Source organism: Protobothrops mucrosquamatus, unplaced genomic scaffold (assembly GCF_001527695.2).
Source record: "Protobothrops mucrosquamatus isolate PMUCROS unplaced genomic scaffold, P.Mucros_1.0 scaffold169, whole genome shotgun sequence".
NCBI classification, from domain to species: Eukaryota; Metazoa; Chordata; class Lepidosauria; order Squamata; family Viperidae; genus Protobothrops; species Protobothrops mucrosquamatus.
The window spans coordinates 827,495-848,012 of NW_015386530.1; the positions used below are offsets into that span (position 1 = coordinate 827,495).

Here is a 20,518-nt window from a genome sequence, read left to right on the forward strand (position 1 = left end):
AAGTGTGTCATCAGTTTGAAGTCATTGCGTTGTCACAAAAGACCTAGGTCCAGCCCCCCATGAATTCATTGATCCTTATCTAGTGCCAATTTAGCTTTGACTGTTAGTTGACTAGATCCTTATATTAGAGGTAGCAACAATAAACTCTTCTGTGCTTTGAATTCAGTGAACGCCCCTGGTTACTTGTGCCTGACATGGTGGCCATTAAGTGGTTGACTACAGGACTCTGCAAATGCCAAGTGCCCAAAATGGGATCATGTGAATATGGAAAAGGGAAGTGGCCATCAGAACCTTTGAAACCGGGTCTTAAGTACCTCTGGGAAGTATAGAATCAAACACAGGACACAAAAATAAAAGCAATAATCAAGACTCATTGCAGTTTTTGCAGCAAGCACTGGACAGCCACCTGTCTGAAATGGTCTAGGGCAGGGTTCTTCAAACTTGGCCCTTTTATGACTTGTGGACTTCAACTTCCAGAATTCCTCAGCCAGGCAGGCTGGCTGAGGAATTCTGGGCGTTGAAGTCCACAAGTCATAAAAAGGCCAAGTTTGAAGACCCCTGGTCTAGGGTCTCCTTTCTGAGCAGGGGGCTGGACCAGGAGACCTCCAAGGTCCCTTCCAGCTCTATTCTGATTGATTGATTGATTGATGTTTATTTATTCAATGAGCCCTGGAGGAATTTCCTTCTAAAAAATTGAGAGGGATTCCTTCATACTTTTCAGGAAAGGAGGAGAAAGTGATAATCACACAATGGCAAAGATAACAGATGATATAAGCATGAATAGTCCTAATTAGCAAACCTCAAGTTATTCTCCTACCCATCTACTGTTGCTATCCACAAGAAAGAGTTATTCTCTTGAAAAGGAAGGTTTCAGTTGCATTGCCATAGCAGTTCTGATAAAATGGACTGAGAATTGAAGATGTCAAGGTTGTGCCAATTAGCATGTAGTCTTTCTATATTTATATCTTCCTAACATGCTTTCACTCCTCCCAAAAGATGGTTTTTCCTCACAGGAGGTCTGTTATAAATTCACACGGTCACTAAGTGACTATCATAAGTCAAGGACTACCTACCTGCCTACTAATCTACCTGTAGAATTTATTTTCCTAATAGGGTGGACATAGAGCTAGAAGCTTGTGGCAGTCCTATGGAAGCTAGATAGGTATGACTGTAGCTCTTAATTCTGTTTTTTTTTCTCCTCCAGGAGATGCAGAAGCAAATGTAGAGGTTTCCATGCCAGATGTGGTAGAAGCCGAAATTGGAGAAACAGCTGTAATTAACTGCGAGTTCTCTCTCCCAGAGAACAGCAGCTACGCTTATATCCACTGGTTCTCTGTAAGTCAAAAAAATCAGCTTTTTGGGGTGGGGAGGTGGAAGAAATGTTGGTTTCCGTGAAGTACCACCAAGGGTGGAAATGTATGGAAGCTTCTGAGGAACAAAGAGCTCTAGAGCAGCCGTGCTGTCTCATTTCTGCCTCCTGTTCCTGTAGGTTTATCTTTTTGTTATCATGACTCTCAGTTTTCCCTTTCTCTTTTTTGAAATGCTAACTTTGGCAAATCTTCCTGGAGTGTAAAATGGTGTTAGCACCACATTTGATGGTTCCAGAAATAAAAGAGGTTTGGGTTGTTTCAAAGTTTTAATCTTCTTTTATCTCTGGTTTTTACTGATTTTATTGTCATTTCTTTGATGGTTGTGAGCTGCCCAGAGTCCTTCAGAGTCAGGCAGCATACAAGTTTAAAAAATACTATTGCTGATAATAATAATTCTGGGAACGGCAAGCAGGGGAATAAAAAGGGATGACTTTTTACCTGTTCTAAAGGGTTGATTTTAAAAAATAGCTTTAAAATAGATAAATTTTAAAGATAGGTTGGCTTTTGTATAAAACAGGACTAAGCATGTCTCTTGCATTAAGAAGATCAACACTGCCCCCATATGACGATTTATTTTATAATTTACTCTGAAGGAAAATTCTTAGTCCTACTTTTATGGAAGTTTCAGTAATGCTCAGTTGGATTTGTTGGAATGTGGCTGCCTTCCAAAAAAGGTCAAAATGAACATGTTGGTTTTTTTTTAATAGAATTGCTCTGGGTTATAGTGCAGTTTTCGGATTACGATTAGCACAATTGGATCTAGAATGTGGGTTGCTTGTTAAGTGAATCACATCCAATTTTACAACTTTCTTTTGCCACTGTTGTTAAGTGAATCACTTCATGACTTGGCTTGTCAGAAGGTTGTAAATGGTGAACACAAGACCCTGGGATGCTGTAATCCTTGTAAATACATGCCTGTTGCTAAGCACCTGAATTTTGATCCCACAACCGTGGGGATAATGTGAGGGTCATACGCGCAAGGACTGTTGTAAGTCCCTTTTTCCATGCCCTTGTGACTTCAAACGGTTGCTAAACAAATGGTTGAAGGTCAAGGATTACCTAGAGGCGTGCTTGAAAACCCTGGGTCAGTTTCCCAGTAATCTGGCTTTGCTTGGAAAAATGCAACAAATTCATCTTGGGGTGGCCCCTATCTCCAACCATACAGCATCCCAGGGTCTTGTGTTCACCATTTGCAATTCACTTAACAATGGTGGCAAAAAAAAGTTGTAAAATTGGATGTGATTCACTTAACAAGCAACCCAAATTCTAGATCCAGTTGTGTTAATCCTAATCCTAAAACTGCACTATAACCCAGAGTAATTCTATTAAAAAAACAACAACAAATCAACATATTTATTTTGATGCTCTCACATCTTCTCAGTCATTCAATCTTGACTTGGACGCAACAGTGTAATTCTTCCCAGCCGTCACTTGGCGGATTTCAGATCAACTCCACTGCATTGTCTGGAGGTCTTGATTCTGGGCTGCAGGTGGAGAAGACAGTCCCCCAGGAGGAGTTGGCCTCAAATGGCCCACCTCTAGGGGGTTCTACACAAGGTATGATCCAGATGCAGCAGCCATTGTTGGAATCCATAAAAACCAGACTGAGCTTCAGATTTCCCACGGTGGTGGGTATCTTGACTTTTTTTTGCCCATCCTCTGTGGAGCCTCTGCAAGTTATCTTTGTTCCTCTCTGTCCTGACCCCTCTCCCATTTCTCTTGCTCGCCCCCTTTCTTGGACTTTTCAGGGGGAAAACATGGCACGGAAGAGAATCATCTCCTTGATCCAAGACAAGGAAGTCTGGGCAGAAGACCAGTACAGAGATCGTCTGAACATTGCCAAGAATTTCTCCCTCGCCATCAAGAAGGTCACTCCACAAGATGCCAAGCTCTACATCTGCCAAGTGGGGCTCGGCAGCCTCGGTGTCAGTGAGAACCGGACCAAGCTGCAGGTCTCAAGTGAGTGGTCCACCTCCACTTAACCCATATCTCAGGTTTGGGGGATTTGCAAAGAAGGTCCAAGCGGTGGAAGGCACCTTCCTTCTGCAACACAGCCTGACTTCTGTCTTGATCCTCTTCTCTTCCAGAAGCCCCAGAAGCCCCCGAGTTTCAGCTGGCGAAAGATGGATGGCGAGCTTCTGAACCCACGCTTCAAGAGGTAGGGATTGCTTTGTGTTGCCTGGATGTTACATTTAGCATATCTGCAGGGGGCTTCATCCCAAGATTTGGACCTCTGTCTGGTCCATCCCCTGCTCCGAAGGCATCCAGCTTCTCTTGGAAAGATCCAAGCGGAGCAGGGAGAAGTCAGAGAAATGAAGGTGACGATTGCGCAAAGGCCCACTTTTTAATTTTATTTTTTTGTAATGTGCTTGCACAGCTGTGAAGCCATTCGGGGCTGGTATTTCCTGATATTCTGTCCTTTTTACTTCTCACCTCTGAGAGCTACGGAATAGATCATGTGATTTTCTTTTCCTCCGATATAAAAAAGTTTGAATATAAGATCAAAACTGGCAAGAACTAGCATTTGGAATGGAAAAAGAAAGAAGAGAGAAGAAAAGAGCAAAAACGAAAGGCAGAAATCAAAGGGGGGGGGGAGAAATGACCACCAATTTTCTTTTACAGAAGTTTCAAGAATAAATCTACGTTCCCCTCTGACTCTAGCATTGCTTTCATTTATAATCTATTATTTTTATTTTAATTCTCAAAAGCAGGTGTCGTGACTTCCTTGTTTTCTGTTTCCCACCAACAGTCAGTAAGGGGTTTTAAATCATGCCCTTTTTTGTGTGGTCTCTTTTTTTATTTTAATTCATAGATTGGGATAAATTTGGGGCATACACATATATTTGGGGCCAAGTAGAGAAAAGTATTAATTTAATCTCTAGATGTCCTTGGAGCACAGGAGGTAGGCACAGAATAATGGGGTTGATATAATCTGCATAAGCTATATAGAAATCAAATCCCTTAGATAAGGTGTGTCCACCCTTGGCAACTTTAAGACTTGTGGACTTCATCTCCCAGAATTCCCCAGCCAGCCATGCTGGCTGGGGAATTCTGGGAGATGAAATCCATAAGTCTTAAAGTTAGCAAGGTTGGACATCTCTGCCTTAGATGATGGTTGCCAAGGGCGGGTTTCCCCTTTAGCTCTGTAAAAAGCGTTTCTACCTCCAAATTGGAATTTGAACCCTGAACCCATGTTAATATCTGAGCTGTTCACCCCTAAAGAGCTGCCAGGCCTGATCTTGTCAGTGTTTCTGTTCTTCAGATAGCCACCTGTACTGCCCGCAATGGCTTCCCGCTTCCAAGCATCGTGTGGTACAAGAACAGGGAAGCCCTTCACCCCAAGGATGAAGGTACGTCTTGTTGAGATTCTCCAAAGGTCACCCTAGACATGGAGCAAGAAAAGGGCTCACAAGGTCATCCAGGAAAAGGAAGGGCCCTATTCTAAGGTTGGCATCTTGTGATCCAGGAAAATGTGATTATCTTCTTCTATTCCCTGTCCTGTGGGTGAGAATGATGCCATCTGATTCTGGGTCCAGGGGAGACTGGACCCAGAATCAGTGGGTAAGTGTTTAGTTCTTTGGGGTGGCATGTGAGGATGATGGCTTTGGGTGGCCCTCTTGGCTGAAAAGCAAAGAGGTTAAGGATGAAGCAGGAGAAGATGGGATGGAAATCTTTTGACTTGGGAGCAGGAAAGACCAGTGTTTCAACCTTCAGACTCTGCCCTGTGGGGATGATGGCTTAATAGTAGGCAAGACTTCCGAATATGACAGATTTGGCTAAAACAGAGGCGTCTAACCTTGGCAATTTTTGAAGACTTGTAGACTTCAACTCCCAATATTCCCCAGCCAGTATGGGGAATGGGGGGATTCTGGGAGTTGAAGTCCACAAGTCTTCAACACTCCTGGACTAAAACATGATTACACAACTGAAGGAACTTCTTGTCTGAATGTACGATGCCGTCCTTGATCCGCTATCTCAAAAATAGAATTGATTCAATGTGACTGATCAAACGGAGCGTTCCTGGGTTACCACAATTGTTTTCGCCACACTTTGAACCTGACCTGTTCCTCTCCAGGTTAGTTATTTGGAACAAGGCTGACCTCATTGCTTTCATCTTTTTTCTCCACCAGAAATAGGGATCTACCCGACCGTCATCACGGAATCCAGCGGCCTGATCACCGTCCGCAGCATGCTTTCATCCCGAGTCACCAAAGAGGATCGCGAGGCTGAGTTTCACTGCCAAGTCAATTATACCCTGATGGGGACAAACAAAACCGCCGTGTCAGAGAGCTTCAAAATCAATGTTTTTTGTAAGTCTGGACACAGCACTTGGGTTGGGTGGGGTCCATAGGAGGCGGGGATTGGTAACGCTGGCAACTGACGTAGATAATCCTCAATTTATGACTACAATAAGGACTGGAATTTCAGTCACAAGTCATTGCGGTCGTAAGCTGAGTCACCCTGTCTCTGGATCCGATTGGATGACCATTTTTATCACAGTCCTAAGTTGAATCTCCCCAGTTGTAGGTCAAGCCATGTGATCATAAGTCAAGTTGTGTGTGCAAATCCAGCTTCCCCATGGTGTTTTCCATCAGAAACTGGCAAAAACAAATCCCACAAATTGTGATCACAGGACCACACAACGCTGCAACCAGTTATAAATGTGAGCCAGTGCTGCCACCTGCTGAATTATAGAGATTATTAATTGGTTTTCATGCACACACAAAATATTGTTTGTATGACAACCAATCAATAATACTGATTATATTTATATATATGTATGTAAACAATGAAAACAAACATTTATTTATTTCTATCCAGTTTTCAAGATAATGATTTTCCCAAGGCAGTTTTCATTGCATGTAAAATTCAACGAAGATTCCCCCCCCCCAAAAAAAAGTTACCTAAAACCTTTCCCAGGGGACATTCAATGGGGCACCTGAAATAAATCATTGGAGGCGACTGGGGTCCAGAATGAAAACTAGTCAGGGAAATCTGAATATTTTTACTAAACTTCCCATCCCCAGCTTTGCTGAGGAAGCCAAGGTGGACCTCAAACCCCATAATCCATGGCAGCATATTGCAGAAGACGGATGGTTTTGCTCTGCTTTTCTCGTAGATGCCACCCAGAACCTCAGTTTTATACTGGACCAGTCTAACCAAGAGTTGAAGGAAGGAGACAACGTAACTTTGGTCTGTGAAGGTGATGGGAATCCACCTCCTGAATACACTTTATTCAAGACAGAGGTGAGCCTCTTATCCCAGACCCCACTCCAACTTTGCCACACATCTTGCTAAGCCATGGAATGACTAACTATAAGCAAATCAGGTAAGATTGTACGAATGCAGTTTTCCCAGCTTGATGGAGCTGCTTATACATGTCAGACACACCCTGTTGAATGAAAACTTTTCATGGAGATCTAGCTCTGCTCCTACCCTTTCTCTCTCCTTTTATTTATTTTGTTTATTTATTATATCTGGGCAAAATACGGTCACCAAATTGTGACTGCAAGGTCAAAAAACAAAGGATCCAACATATGGAATCAGAGGGCCACAACAGAGCCCATAATGGAAACTTTTCTGATTTCCTGGCTGTGACAAATAAAGCGAAAAATTGTATCTGCAATCTAGACATACGTTTCTAATATTATAGGTTTTATGTTTCATATTTTGCATTTTTTATCTCTTGGGTTATCAAAATGTGATGTGGTAGGTAGGTAGGTAGGTAGGTAGGTGGATGGATGGATGGATTCCGGCGTCATGTCATAGCCAGTTGGTTCCATCTCTGGCTATCGGGGGTGAGTCATTAGCCCCCGCGGAGAGGGCCCGCAACCTGGGCGTCCTCCTGGATGCTCGGCTGTCTTTAGACGATCATGTGACGGCCATGGCCAGGGGGGCTTTTCATCAGGCTCGCCTGATACGCCAGTTGCACCCCTTTCTGGATCGGGACGCCCTACGCACAGTCACTCAAGCCCTCGTTGTTTCCCGCCTGGACTATTGCAATGCTCTCTACATGGGGCTCCCCTTGAGGTGCACCTGGAGGCTCCAGCTAGTTCAGAATGCGGCTGCGCGGGGGATTTTGGGGGCCTCTAGATGCTCCCATGTAACACCTCTCCTGCGCGAGCTGCACNTACGTACAGTTGCGGACCTGCGCCTTTTTCGCCGAGCCCTGAAGGCCCATCTATTCCGTGCGGCCGGCCTGGCGTAGTTTGATTATGTTTTAGTGGGGGTTTTGTATGGGGTGTTTTTAGAACAGGCCTGTTATTTAATTTGATTTTAGAACAGAAACTTGTGTATATTTATCGTGGTTTTTAGTATCGCCTGTTCACCACCCTGAGTCCCGTAAGGGAGATAGGGCGGTATATAAATTTAATAAATAATAATAATAATAATAAGATAGATAGATAGATAGATAGATAGATAGATAGATAGATAGATAGATAGATAGATAGATAGATAGATAGATAGATAGATAGATAGATAGATTTATATGCTGTTCATCTCCCTGTCAAACAACTCTTGAGTGGCTTAAAAATGTCGTAAAAACAGAGCTACAGACATTAAAACATTAAGGAATAAATAAACAGTATTTAATTAAGTTAAAAACCAGAATGCTGAGGGAGGGAGATGGGGGTCTTCTTCCTAGTCCACTAACCACCTCTTTTGCCCTAAACAGGACACACAATACTCATCCCCAGACGGGAAGCTGTCATTTCCCAGCGTCATGAGAAACGACAGTGGTCTCTACTGGTGCAAAGCCCTGGATCTGCACACTCTTGAGGAATTAATCGCTTCGGTGGATCTGATGGTAAACTGTGAGTAGCTCTCCCCTCCCAATGGTCATTTCTTATTTCAAAGGACAGGGACAAGGCTAGCTTCTTACTGGGAACTTACAGTTCTAATCCCAAATTATGTCCCTTTCTTTCGAGCAGAGATATACACTGCTGGAATTCCAGGAAGGTTTCTAGATTGTTGTAGGCACTTTGAAAGTCTGTCCCTTTTGAGGCTAACTAAAGATTAGGCTCAGGGTTAAGCCTGTTTCTCTCCTCCAGACCTCGATGTGCCCACCATCTTCCCAGCTGGAACCCAGGAACCAGTGGAAGGAGAAGACCTGACCCTAACTTGCTCCACCACAGGATCTGGACCCTTGAAATTCCAGTGGCAGAAGGTAATGCTGTTGGTGGTGGTGCCCAGTAGGGTGGCTAGGCGACTTTGGGGCAAAGGTGGGCTGTACTCGACAATTATGGAGGGAAAGGTGGTGGTGGGCGGGGCAGGGATGCAAGATGGGTGGGGTTCACTTCCATTTTGTGAAAGATGGGAGGAAGTTGTGAGCTGGAAAAGGAGAGGGAAAGAGACAAAATTCTCAGGAGGGAAGGAATAAAAAAAAATCTAAGTAAAGGGGACCACAGGGTGATTTTTTTCATTCTAGAAAGGGAAGCTCATTGCAGACGGTGCCATCCTGAACTTGACTTCCATCACCTATGAGAAAATGGGCAATTATACCTGTGTGGTGACAATGCCAGACTTCCCCGATTGGGTGCGCTCCCGGCACATTTTTGTTGCTGTTCGAGGTAGGACCATAGGGCACCCAGTAGCTCTCAGCCCCTTCTCCCTTGGGCACTTCTTGGACCATAAGGCAGTGCCCAGCATCTGCCCTTTCTCCCCTTTCAGCAAAGCCCCAAAAGGTGCTTCTGAAGCAGAATCTGAGCGTGCGGGAAGGGGAGGTGGTGGATCTGACCTGCAGCTTCTACTCGGTGCCTCGAATGAACATCTCCTGGAGTACAAGTAACGGCACGGTAAATGGGTCCCTCTGGCCTCCCGCCTTGGCCAAGTTCATTCACAGAGGGATATTTCTCTCTTACAGACACACATACACACAGAGAGATTTCTGCTTTCCAAAACATTTATTTCTCCTGCCCACACTTGCTAAGATTATGTCAGCCGTAGACCAACCTTTATCCTCCTTTTCTTTCATTTTTTTATTTCTCTTCTTTGCAGTTCTCTAGAATGGGGTAAAACAGCGTTTCCAAATCTCGGCAGTTTTAAGATGTATGGACTTTAATTCCCAGAATCCCCCAGCTGGCTGGGGGATTCTGGGAATTGAAGTCCACACCTCTTAAAGCTGCCAAGATTGGGGGACACTGCTGTAAAAGAAATGATATAAAGGCAGTTTGGGATTGTATTGTCTGTTAGCCGGATAATTCTTCCAAAACAGACCCAAACTGGAGTAGGAGTGTAAAGAGAATCCAACAAAAGAAAAATTGGCTTCAAAATTGGAATGGATCTAGCTTGGGCTCTTGAGAAAAATATTCCAGTGTGCAAATAATACCCCCTGGTCATTGGGGTCCCAAGTGAGAATTTTGAGCTGGTTTGTTGATCATCCCTTCACTTGTTTTCTTGGCGGTCCCCGGTATTCTCAGCAGTCCTCAAAGACAATAATTGAAAAGAGCAGGGGAATAAATACTGCTAGTTTCAGAGGCATCACCTGTACAGGTACTCCTCGATTTACAACCACAATTGAGCCAGAAATTATGGCCATAAGTCATGATACTTGTAACCAGGCTTGGGGTTTTTTTGCGTCATTCCTTGAGTGAACGCTGCAGTCATTAAGTGAATCCATTGTTTTCTCCGGACTGGGTTTGGCCAGAAAATTGGAAATAAATACCAACTTCTGACAAAAACATCATAAATTCTAGTCAGGTGATTGTGGGGCGCTGCAAGTGACCCTAAATACAGTATGATTGCCGGGCATCCAAAATGCAGTCACATGACCATGGGGGGAGAGGAATGACATCAGAATTTTGAAACTGGGTTGCAATTTCAACTGGTCGCTAAGTGACTGATCATAAACCAAGGACTATCTTTAAGGCTCGTTTCCTGGGACTGCTGGTCATAATTTCTCACCTTCTTCCTATTTAATAATAACAACTAACCCACTGTTGAATTCCCCTCAACAAAATAGGAACTGTTCCATCTTTTTTTTAAAGGTGCACACATCCAGACGGAAATACCACCACAATAGCACTCTTTCCGTGTTGGTCACCAAGGAGATCCTCAAATCAGGCCTCAGCTGCAGTGGTGAAAATGAGTTGGGGTCAGAGAATCAACACTTCCCACTCTGTAAGTGGTTCCCCCCTCCCCTTGGAGCGTCCCCTCTGTAAGAAAAAAGTCTTGATGGCTCAAAGAGTTTACTCAGCGTGTCTCTTCTTCCTTTCAAGGGCTGAAAACCAAAGACCGTCCTGACAAAACGGGTAAGTGCTTCTCCGTTAGACACCATCAAAAAAGCATTGCAGCAGGAACCCCACTGCAGCTGCGTTCTTGGCTTTGGGGGGCACCTTCCCTGCAGACGCCCCATTTATAACTCACGAAAGAGGCTTTGGTGAAGAGTTTTGCGTGCCAGCTGGGGAATTCTGGGAGTTGAAGTTCGCGTATCTTCGTGCCAATTGTAAAAGGAAGGTCAGGCATGTGATCAACCTGATTTTTGAGGTGGTCATTAAGCAAATACTGTGGTCGTAAAGTGGCTGCAGTGGTGCCACAATTGTTAAGTGAACCAGTGGTTTGCTGTTTTGGGCTGGTTTTGTCAAAAACGAGAAACAAACGCCAGTTTTCAACAAGTCTATTATAAGACACAGTCACGCGATTGTAGGACGCTGCAAACGGCTGTAAATGCAGCCATTGTTGGGTGCCCGACATTTGGTCACATGATCACGAGATGGGGCAGCTGTTGGAATTTTGGAACCAGGTCATAAGTGCCCCCAGGAAGGTCCGGCATAAGTTTGAATGGTCACTAAGTGAGCAGTCATTAAGACGAAGATTACCTGTACTCTAGACCAGTGGTTCTCAACCTTTTTAATGCCGCGACCCCCAACCGGTCGTATGTCAAGGACTAAACCAGTCGTAAGTCGAGGACTAAACTGGTCGTAAGTCGAGGACTAAGCCGGTCGTAAGTCGAGGACTAAGCCGGTCGTAAGTCGAGGACTACCCAACCGGTCGTAAGTCGAGGATTTTCCCTGCCCGGGAGCGCCGTGCATGTGTGGTTCCGCCCCCTGCACCGGCCGAGGCGTAGCTGGCAAGCGGCAGAGACGGAGCAGGCCGACCACCAGCTGGCCCAGCTCAAGGGAGGTAAGGCACCCGCCGGAAAAGGGGAAAAAAATGGCGGACAGCCTTGCTTGGCGACCCCCGTGAAATGGTCGATCGACCCCAAATGGGGTCCCGACCCATAGGTTGAGAACCGCTGCTCTAGACGAAAGCTTGATCCCTTGACCAGGCTGAACTCGATCTATGCCTGTGTTGCATTTGACACAACTCTCAAGCAGTGCCACTGGCAAGGATCCCACCCGGACGCTTGTTTTAGGGGGGTCTCCAGCCTACCCTGGGACATTTGATATGGCTTTTCCTTCTGCCGAACCTCCCAACCCGAGGCTAGTGCAGGAGACCTGAGCAAGGCTCCTTTCCCAAACGCTGCCCCTTGTTCATGCGTCAAGCGGAACCCCACCAAGGTCAGATGTTCCGTTCCATCTCCGCCTCCTTTCCTTTCCAGAGACCATAACGCAGGACAGCAAAGGGGTGATCATCGTGGCCGTCATCGTCTTCCTGCTGGTCTTCGCCATCCTGGGGGCCGTCCTTTACTTCCTGCACAAGAAAGGCAAGCTGGCTTGCGGACGCTCCGGCAAACAAGAAATGTAAGTCGGAAGCATTTCCTGGGAAATTCCCATTTGCCTGTCCTTCCGAGGCCACATGCTTCCCAATCTCATCACACCCAGCAACAGCCGGCTTCTGAATGCAGGGGAGAGGGGCAGGTGGCTTGATTGGCTTCTGCTCCCTTGCCGCTGCCCCCCCCAGCAGTAATCGGGAACCTCCACATTCCCCCTAATCCCTAATGGTCTGTGAGGACGGCCTTGGTACAGGAAGGAAAGTCAAAGCCTGGACAACTCTCGTCCAACAGCTTATCTCAGTGGAAACCGTGGGAAGCATTAACCAGAGGGAAACAGGAAAGTAGAGGAATACTTTCAGACTTACAAGATTGACAACAGCCCTTCACAGTTGTCCAGACAAGCACCACCAACCACGTGTACAACCTTTATTGTTCTGCTTACTGCAGCAGAATAGCAATAGCACTTATATACCGCTTCACTGTGCTTTACAGCACTCTCTAAGTCTAAGCGGTTTACAGAGGCAGCACATTGACCCAACAATCTGGGCTCTCATTTTACTGACCTCAGAAGGATGGAAGGCTGAGTCAAGCTTGAGAATCTTGCAAGTCTGAAAGCACTTTTCCCCTCCTATAGTTTTAATTACGCCAAAACTAGGAAGGGTCTGAAATGCTTCCTGCCCGTTTCTCCTTCTGTGGACCGAGATGCCTTTTGTTTAGTCTGCGATTCTTCCTCCTTCCATCTCCTGAGGTCGTTCCCACAGGCCTTTACATTAACCAAGTGTCCAACTGAGCAAAAGTGCCTCTTGTGGGTCTTTTCACCTGGATTAAGCAACTCTGCCCTCACACGCAAGAAACAGGAAGCAGAGACAAGGGTGCCCCTCCCTCTCTGACCTGCAGCATGCCCCCTCCCCTTGCAACCCCCTTCCCCAGAGCCCCATCTGGATCTGTCTCAACACTATCACACTCCTCCCTCCTCCTCCTCCTCTTCAGCACGAGGCCCGAAGCACATAAAGACGAGATTGTAGTTGAAGTAAAATCAGATAAACTTCCTGAAGAGGCGGGTCTTCTGCAGGGTGCCAACGGTGAGAAGAGATCGCCAGGTGACCAGGTAGGCAGCTCCTGCAGCTGAAAAGGTGGGCGGTTGCTTTCCTGCAGGGCCCTCCATCTGTGTATCCTGGGGGGGACTTTCATCCATCGTCCCCCTCCAGATCAGTGCCACCATTCGGGGTGCAGATGGGCTGTCAGCAAACAGTTCCTTCTTAGTGGACTGGACCCCCTTTTCTCGTTATTAAATTTATTTGCTGTCCATCTCGCTACAACACAACTGTGGGCAGCTTAGAGGATTAAAAAAAAAGATTAAAATCCTCAATACATATTCCTAATCCAATAAAATGACAATACCGTCAAGGTACAATCTTGCCCCAATGATCAGAAACCCACCCATTCCTCCTTTGCAGCTCACTTCAGTTGCATCGTGGCTTGGATGCTACTGGGCAATTTAATATGTAGTCCTCAGCTTACAACCAGAATTGGAACAGGAATGTCTGTTGCTAAGCAAGGCAGTCATGCCCAATTTTAGAACCCTTTTTTTTTGCCACGGTGGATAAGCAAATCACTGCCATCATGCAGCCATTAAGTGAATCCAGGTTCCCCCCAGTTGACTTTGCTTGTCGGAAGCCAGCTGCGAAGGTCAGAGGTGACCTCAGGATGCTGCAACTGTTGTAAATACATGCCACTTGCCGTGCCTGAATTTTTATCACAACTGTGGGGATGCTGTGGTGGTTGCGAGCGCAAAGACTGGTGGTAAGTCACTTGTTTCGGCACCATTGCAACTTCAAACATGCTAAACAAATGGTTGTGGACTACCGACAGAGCGCAAAGCACTTTCCTCTGTGAGCTGCTAGCCCAGCGCTTCTCAACTTGGCAACTTTTAAGGTGGTGTGTGGATTTCAACTTCCGGAATTCCCTGGCCAGCATTCTGGAGAATTCTGCGAGTTGAAGCCCACACATCTTAAAAAGTCACCCAAGTTGAGAAATACTGTTCTCGCCCATCTCTGTTTGGGGCTGCAGTTCTCCCCACCATCCCATCAGCATCTCTCAGCAGGGGCCAACCCTGCAGGCAGGATCTTCCTTTGCAGTCACAAAGGTGGGCCTTTGCCCTGAAGGCCTTTGACCTTTCTGCAGTCACTTCACCCTGGCTGGGATCACGGAACAGGTTGGACAAAAACTAGCTGGCCTTTTTGCCCAGCGCGGCGGGTTTTTTTTAAGGGCTGTGCCGTGGGAATCCAGGCAGTTTGGTTTCTTTACCCCACAGGGTGCAAATGCAGGTTTGACGTTAGAGCAGGAAACAGGTTGAGCCCATTCCGCAGACGTGCCTCGCTTCAGCATCTCCCCGGACTGCAGCTTCACTGCTTCTTTTGAACCCAGAGCCGGCTTGGCAACCTTCCGTCCTCTCCTTTCCAGTGAAGGAAGAGTGGGTCGTTTGCAAGAGTCCCAAAAAATAGCCAGCATGTGCTTTTTTTTTGCCCTGTCTTGAAACTTGTCACTTGCTCTCGTTCACACAACTGCTCCCTGTGCTAGCAAGAAATCACTTTGGGTGAATTGGGATCTTTAAAAAAAAAAAAAAAAGAGGCATGCTTTTCTGGATCCTAATGCAAGATCTTCCTCTCTTGGCTCTCAAAGGGAGAGAAATACATCGATCTGAGGAACTGAAGAGAGCTGGCCGTTTTCTTCAAATTTTCTCCTGCCCCCTCTAAAACATTCACCCCACCCCGTCATTCAGACACGCAGTAACCAACAACGCACGGATGGACCCAGTACGGGATATTCTGCAATCTTGCCTTCTGTCTTTTCAAGGAGGATGTGATTTTTTTCAAAGAAGACAATAAGGAAAGGAAAGGTGGTTTGATGCATTGTAATTTCAGAGCATTTGTGTTAAGAGGGTGGGCAGATCTGTGCTGTTCTGTTGTATGTTATGTGTTTGCATTCCGGGTTTTAGAAAAGAAGGGAACAAAAGGTTTAAGTAGGCACAATTCAATACTGGACAAGCCAGTCAGTTCAGAATTAGAACTGTTACACCATTAACACCCAATTTGTAAAGCTGGAGCACAGGATAATGGGTAAGAGGCTTTGTTTCCAGTAAGGAGGTAAATCGAAATGTTCATTTAAAAAGCATGTCAAAGGCGGAGAATGGCTGAAGTTGAACAGAAGACGTGAGTCTCAAAAGTGAAAAAGGAAGAAGCACATTTGAAGTTTTTGTTTAAGGACACTCACCGGGGGAATTTGTTCGGTTAATAAGTGAAATGTTCTTTCCGTGGTTCTTACTTAGGATAGGAACAAGGCAATGCTTTTCAAACTTGGCAACTTTTAAGAATTCTGAAAGTTGAAGTCCGCACATCCTAAAATTGCCAAGTTTGAAAAGCACTAGAAGAGGATTTTTTTGTGTGTAAAAACTGTACAGTCACATCTTATCAGAGATCTCCAGCTAGTCCCCTCTTCCCTCCAGCTCCAAAGAAATCCCTGCTCAAGTCCACAGCCACTGCCGTAATTTTTGCTAAGACCCTCCGCAGCGCCCACTTCTCCCTCGGCTGCAACAAGAGAAAAATGGGAATTGGAGACGCGGTTCTTGGGTTTCTGTCCAGCTGAGATCCTTGGAGGAAGAGGCAGCTGCCACCGCCAGAGACCAAATACAGAAGATGTGTTTGGCTGCTCTGGAGGGTTGATGGTCTTGAATGTCTTAGAACCTGTCCTTGCTTGGAATGGACAAGATCCCTATGTGGAAATCAAGTCATGCCTCCTCCTTTCCCTTTCCCTCCTCCCCTTTCCTTCTCCTGGGATCTCCTGGCTGCCGTTTCCTATTTTGACCTTTATAAAATTTGAAGCTGGGAGGAAAAACCCTATATAGCAGGGGTGTCCAACTAAGACTTGTGGACTTCAACTCTCAGAATTCCCCAGTCAGCATGGCTGGCTGGGGAATAGCAATAGCACTTAGACTTATATACCGCTTCACAGTGCTTTACAGCCCTCTCTAAGCGGTTTACAGGATCAGCATATTGCCCTCCCCCAACAATCTGGGTCCTCATTTTACTGACCTCAGAAGGATGGAAGGCTGAGTCAACTTCCTGAGAATTGGAAGTCCACAGGTCTTCAGAGCTGTCAAGGTTGGACAACTCTACCCTATAGTAAATATCTTGCTAGAAAACACTATCTGGTTAAATGGGTTACCAAAACAGTGAGGGGCTGCTGTGCTTTACATGCAAGCCAGGAGATGCCAGAATGGAAAGCTTTTGTTGGAGATATACATATATTTTTTGTTGACATGTGTGTAAATTTAAGAGTGTCTGAGTTCAGGGTTTTATATATATATATACATATATATATAAATGAAAAATAAAGAAGCTAAAGAAGTCGTCAAGAATGGCCTCTTGTGTACATGGAGACTGGAAAAAGGAGAATCTCAGGGAATGGCTTCGGTTATTTTAAATCAGCTGTGTTAAGAGGAGGGAGAGAGAGAGAGGTTTCCCGGTGCAAGTGTGTCTGTTCACTAGGAAGGTGGCCTCACCCATTATCAAACAATGCACAACAGACAAAAGCTTGGCCTTTGTGTGCGGCCATCAAGTCTACAAGCAAAGTCTAGACAGGGTTGTTCAACCTCAGGAACTTTAAGGTGCTTGGACTTCAACTCCCAGAGTTCCCCAAGCCAGCATGGTTGACTCAAGGAATTCTGGGAGCTGAAGTCCACAAATCTTAAAAAGTTGACAAATTTGGAGAGCCCTTGTCTAGAGTCATGGGTCTAATTTTCACTGATGTGAAACTGCTGGAAAAACCATTCTCAGGGAACCCCTACAACTGGGGTGCCCCTGCACCTCAGCCTGGTAGAAGGGGTTCCCTATCACAAGAACTGACATTGACATCAAACAAGCCGTGTGCTACAACAAAGAAATTTATTTAAAAATAAAACTTTTCCTTTTGTTTCTCTTTTTATCGACACACATGAAATTCCCTAAAGGCCCCCACCCCTCCCACCAAGCTCTTCAGTGGGCCCCTTACCAGAATGAAAAATAAAAAATAAATAACATTAGTATAACCTCTAAAACATTAACAATGCATCTGCAAAATAAAACAAAAACCCGAGGACTTTAGCCCAAATGAATCTTAAAGCTCGGCTATTCTGTAAGAATATTTACCTTCTGTTCTTACTCTTTACATGTCTGAAAGGATTAAATACTGCTAATATATTTTTTTATATTAATGATATTATAACTTTTAAAATAGTCAGTGAAAATCTGATTCTTTTTTTTTTAGACACCAATATTACATTGGTTCTTGACCTTCAGGAGAAATAAAGCTACTTGTTATTAACCACTCTTTTCTACCCAGCAAAGATAACTTATAGTTTAGTGTAACCTCTTCCCAGATCGCAGTTTTAGTCCAAAAAAGAAAAAAAGGGAACTCTTGATCATTGGGTGGGAATGTCATCCAATCTCATCCATGATTAATTCCACTCTTCCAGCTACCAATAATGTCCCTCAATGCAACTGCATGCCTAGGATGTAGGAGGCCACACTTTTAAGGAAAGAGATCCATTGTGAACCGAACAGGCACTGAACATTTAATCCACAGGAAATCCTTGTCCAGCCACACACACACACGCACACACACACACACACACACACGAGAAATGGGAACGTCCAAGCAGTGCTCAAGAGGCAATGCTAGACCATTTCTGCCCCTTCAGTGGCCAAAAGCAAAAAAAAAATGCCCCCCAAATTGGCCCAAGGCAGGCTCTGGGCCAAGGATTGACAACTTGAAGACTTGTGGACTTCAATTCCCAGAATGCCCCAGCCAGCCGTGCTGGTTAGGGAATTCTGGGAGCTGAAGTCCACAGGTCTTCAAGTTGCCAAGGTTGGACACTGCTGCTTTAGACACACCTTGAAGGAGCCAACTGGATTTTGCTTCCGGACCAGTAGACTCCGTTTCAAGAAGGAAACCAATGATGGAGGAGTTGGGGGTCCCCATAGCTACGTTAAAGTTGTCCAGCAGCACTCCCATCACCTTCAAGTACAGCTTTGGGCAGGAAACACCAGCCTTTCGTTGTTAGTAATGAAGAAGCTAACAAGGGAGAGCTAATTGTGGCTGTTGCTCACGCCAGCGTGTGGCCAACCGCTGGCTCCTTCCTTCCTTCCTTCCAAACTAAGATACCCCAGGAGACGCTGCAGGGCTCTGCAGTCAAGTTTCAAATCTAGTTTCAGGTTCGTCCTTGGGGAGAACAGCATTTTCCCTATTGAAAAGGCACTATACATTTGGCTTTCAGTAAAATAAATCAACACTTCCCCCCCCCCAAAAAAGAGATGGGGGAAGGAGGGAGGTGGGGTGGAGGAAAGTCAGATGTGAAAGCAGCAGGGAACATCCCCCCCCCCCCAAAGAAGTGTTTTGGCCTGTACTTCCCTCGTGCTTGCTGGACTATGACATTCACGGGAAGATGCTTTAAAAAAAAATGTCCTAGTGAAATTTAAGACGGGAAAAGGAAATGAAGGAACACACGGAGTGGAATCCAGTCGGCTACGCGGCAATGGCAGTGCTGGCTCTGCTCTGTCTAATCCTCGGCACGGCACCCGCAGGAAAACAAAGGCCTCTCTTTGTTAGGACGTGGGCTGATACAATGCGCGCATCTCACTTCCAGCAAGGAGTGTCAACAATTCCCCCAGGATCACACCAAAAGCTTCTTCGGGGTTTTGCAAAGAACTCGAGAAACTGACTCCTGAACTGACCCAGATTGAACCACCATCCTGGAGAGAAACGGAAAAAGGTTCCACTAATTTTTAGGCTGGGGGGGGGGGGGGAGAGAGAGAGAAAAAAAACAAAGCCACTGCAACTTTAAAAAATAAAGTTCTCCTTGCAGCAGGGACGTAGAATTCCCCTGCTTCTAGGTGCCATCCCCATCTCCTTCGCACACAGCCAGAGTCCCCTCCAGGAGGCCTTCAAGCCCAACAATTTTATCTTGAGTCACCTGCAGGCAGGAAGACTGGACTGGCACCGCCAGCTTCCAAGGAGGCTTGGAGATCCCCGTGAGGTCTTGGCCATCTTGTTGGTGCCTCCTGCTACCCAGAGAAGACCTTCTTAAACCTCCTGAGCAGAAAACATCATTCCACAGAAACTCTCTTCTCCGGCCTCTTAGAATGAAAGCATCCTTGATTAAGGAGGAGGAATTAATGCTATTGAAACACGGAAGCCAATCATGCAGGGGACCTTGAGATGTCCGCTTTCATGCCAGGGTACATGCTCTCGCCCTGCAGGTGGTACAGAAAACTTGGGAAGCAGATGAGGAAAGAGGGGAAAAAAGGGGGGGGATGCTTGCTGACCTTTCCCTAGACCAAAACAGCTTCCTCGTATCTCTTCCCTGAGAACCCAGGAAAAGTAACACCAAGAGCTTAAAGCAGGGCACCAGAAAGTCAGTGTTTTATGGACATTGGTCTTCCAACAGACTTTCTTTTGTTCCTGATATAACAAGCCAGGAAAAAGTCTTTTATGCTGTTCCAAAATGGTTGCATTTTTACTACTGAGTAGGTAAGAGATTCCAGGGGGTGCTACATACACTTTTTTCTGCAAGTGTCTAAGGGACCATGCTTGTGGTTAACTTTTAATTAGAGTTTTATAGGTAAATGAGGGGATCTGGAAGAGCCGTAAGGCATCTAAAGGCTGCTAAGATGGGCAGCTCTGTTGACCGACCATAACATCAGGAACATCACGAGACAGCTGCTGTGGCCCAACCCAGCCCGGATCACCTCAAAGCAGAAAAGAGTGGGGGCTGCAAAGTAGGGAGCTTCGACTCCCCACCCGCCCAAACACCTTCCCCAATCCAACACGCGAGAGCTGTCAACACCTATCACGCTGTGGAGTCCAGTGTGCGGCAGGTAAAGTCGGCATCGGGAAGAGGTTGACTTCCAAAGGAGGACTGAACGTGACAGGAGACAGGGAAGAGGAGGGTGGGAAAACGGAAGGCGCTGAAACCTCCGGCTTCATCAAGAATCTGTACCTGACAGCAGAGGGTTTGAAAAGCCTGAGCCAAAACATACAGCAGCAAAGAGGCCCGCAGGTGGTACCCCAGACCACCAGGGATGTGGAGGTACCTTCAGCATCTTGGCCTCTGGTTGGGATTCACAGCACGAGACAAGTTGACCAAGCAGCCCTTCCCCGTATTCTAACGGCAAAGGAAACCAGTGACCGGCATCCAAAGTTTAGCAGGTCTGTCCTCTCCAATCAGAAAAGTGCAAGGAGGGGAGGGGGGTGTTGGATGGGTGGGCAGAGAGAGGAGAACCCAAAGAGGGACAGGAGATTGTGGAAGGACACACCTATCTGCTCCGCTTCACGCCACTCAAACACCTGGACTTGCACAAAACCCTGATGACCGAATCTCAGCAGAGGCAGGCCCGGCTTTGCAGGGAAGTCCCTCAAGGAGCCTGTGCTCAACGCCAGGCCGATGCAGGCAAGAGGC

The 20,518-nt window shown here is 46.1% G+C and overlaps 1 protein-coding gene across 1 annotated transcript in view; it reads left to right on the top strand.

Moving 5' to 3' along the window:
- Positions 1-15,929, top strand: part of MCAM (melanoma cell adhesion molecule) — a 28,434-nt gene extending 12,505 nt beyond the window's left edge. Inside the window, exons 2-16 of the mRNA XM_015813564.1 lie at positions 1,205-1,335; positions 3,119-3,329; positions 3,458-3,528; positions 4,633-4,720; positions 5,501-5,680; positions 6,490-6,617; positions 8,047-8,185; positions 8,423-8,538; positions 8,800-8,941; positions 9,042-9,166; positions 10,358-10,490; positions 10,589-10,621; positions 11,911-12,052; positions 13,015-13,132; positions 14,707-15,929. Coding sequence (XP_015669050.1) covers positions 1,205-1,335; positions 3,119-3,329; positions 3,458-3,528; positions 4,633-4,720; positions 5,501-5,680; positions 6,490-6,617; positions 8,047-8,185; positions 8,423-8,538; positions 8,800-8,941; positions 9,042-9,166; positions 10,358-10,490; positions 10,589-10,621; positions 11,911-12,052; positions 13,015-13,132; positions 14,707-14,736 — 1,787 coding nt within the window. The 3' untranslated portion in view covers positions 14,737-15,929. The remainder of the gene's footprint in view (positions 1-1,204; positions 1,336-3,118; positions 3,330-3,457; positions 3,529-4,632; positions 4,721-5,500; positions 5,681-6,489; positions 6,618-8,046; positions 8,186-8,422; positions 8,539-8,799; positions 8,942-9,041; positions 9,167-10,357; positions 10,491-10,588; positions 10,622-11,910; positions 12,053-13,014; positions 13,133-14,706) is intronic.
- The last annotated feature ends 4,589 nt before the right edge of the window (positions 15,930-20,518 follow it).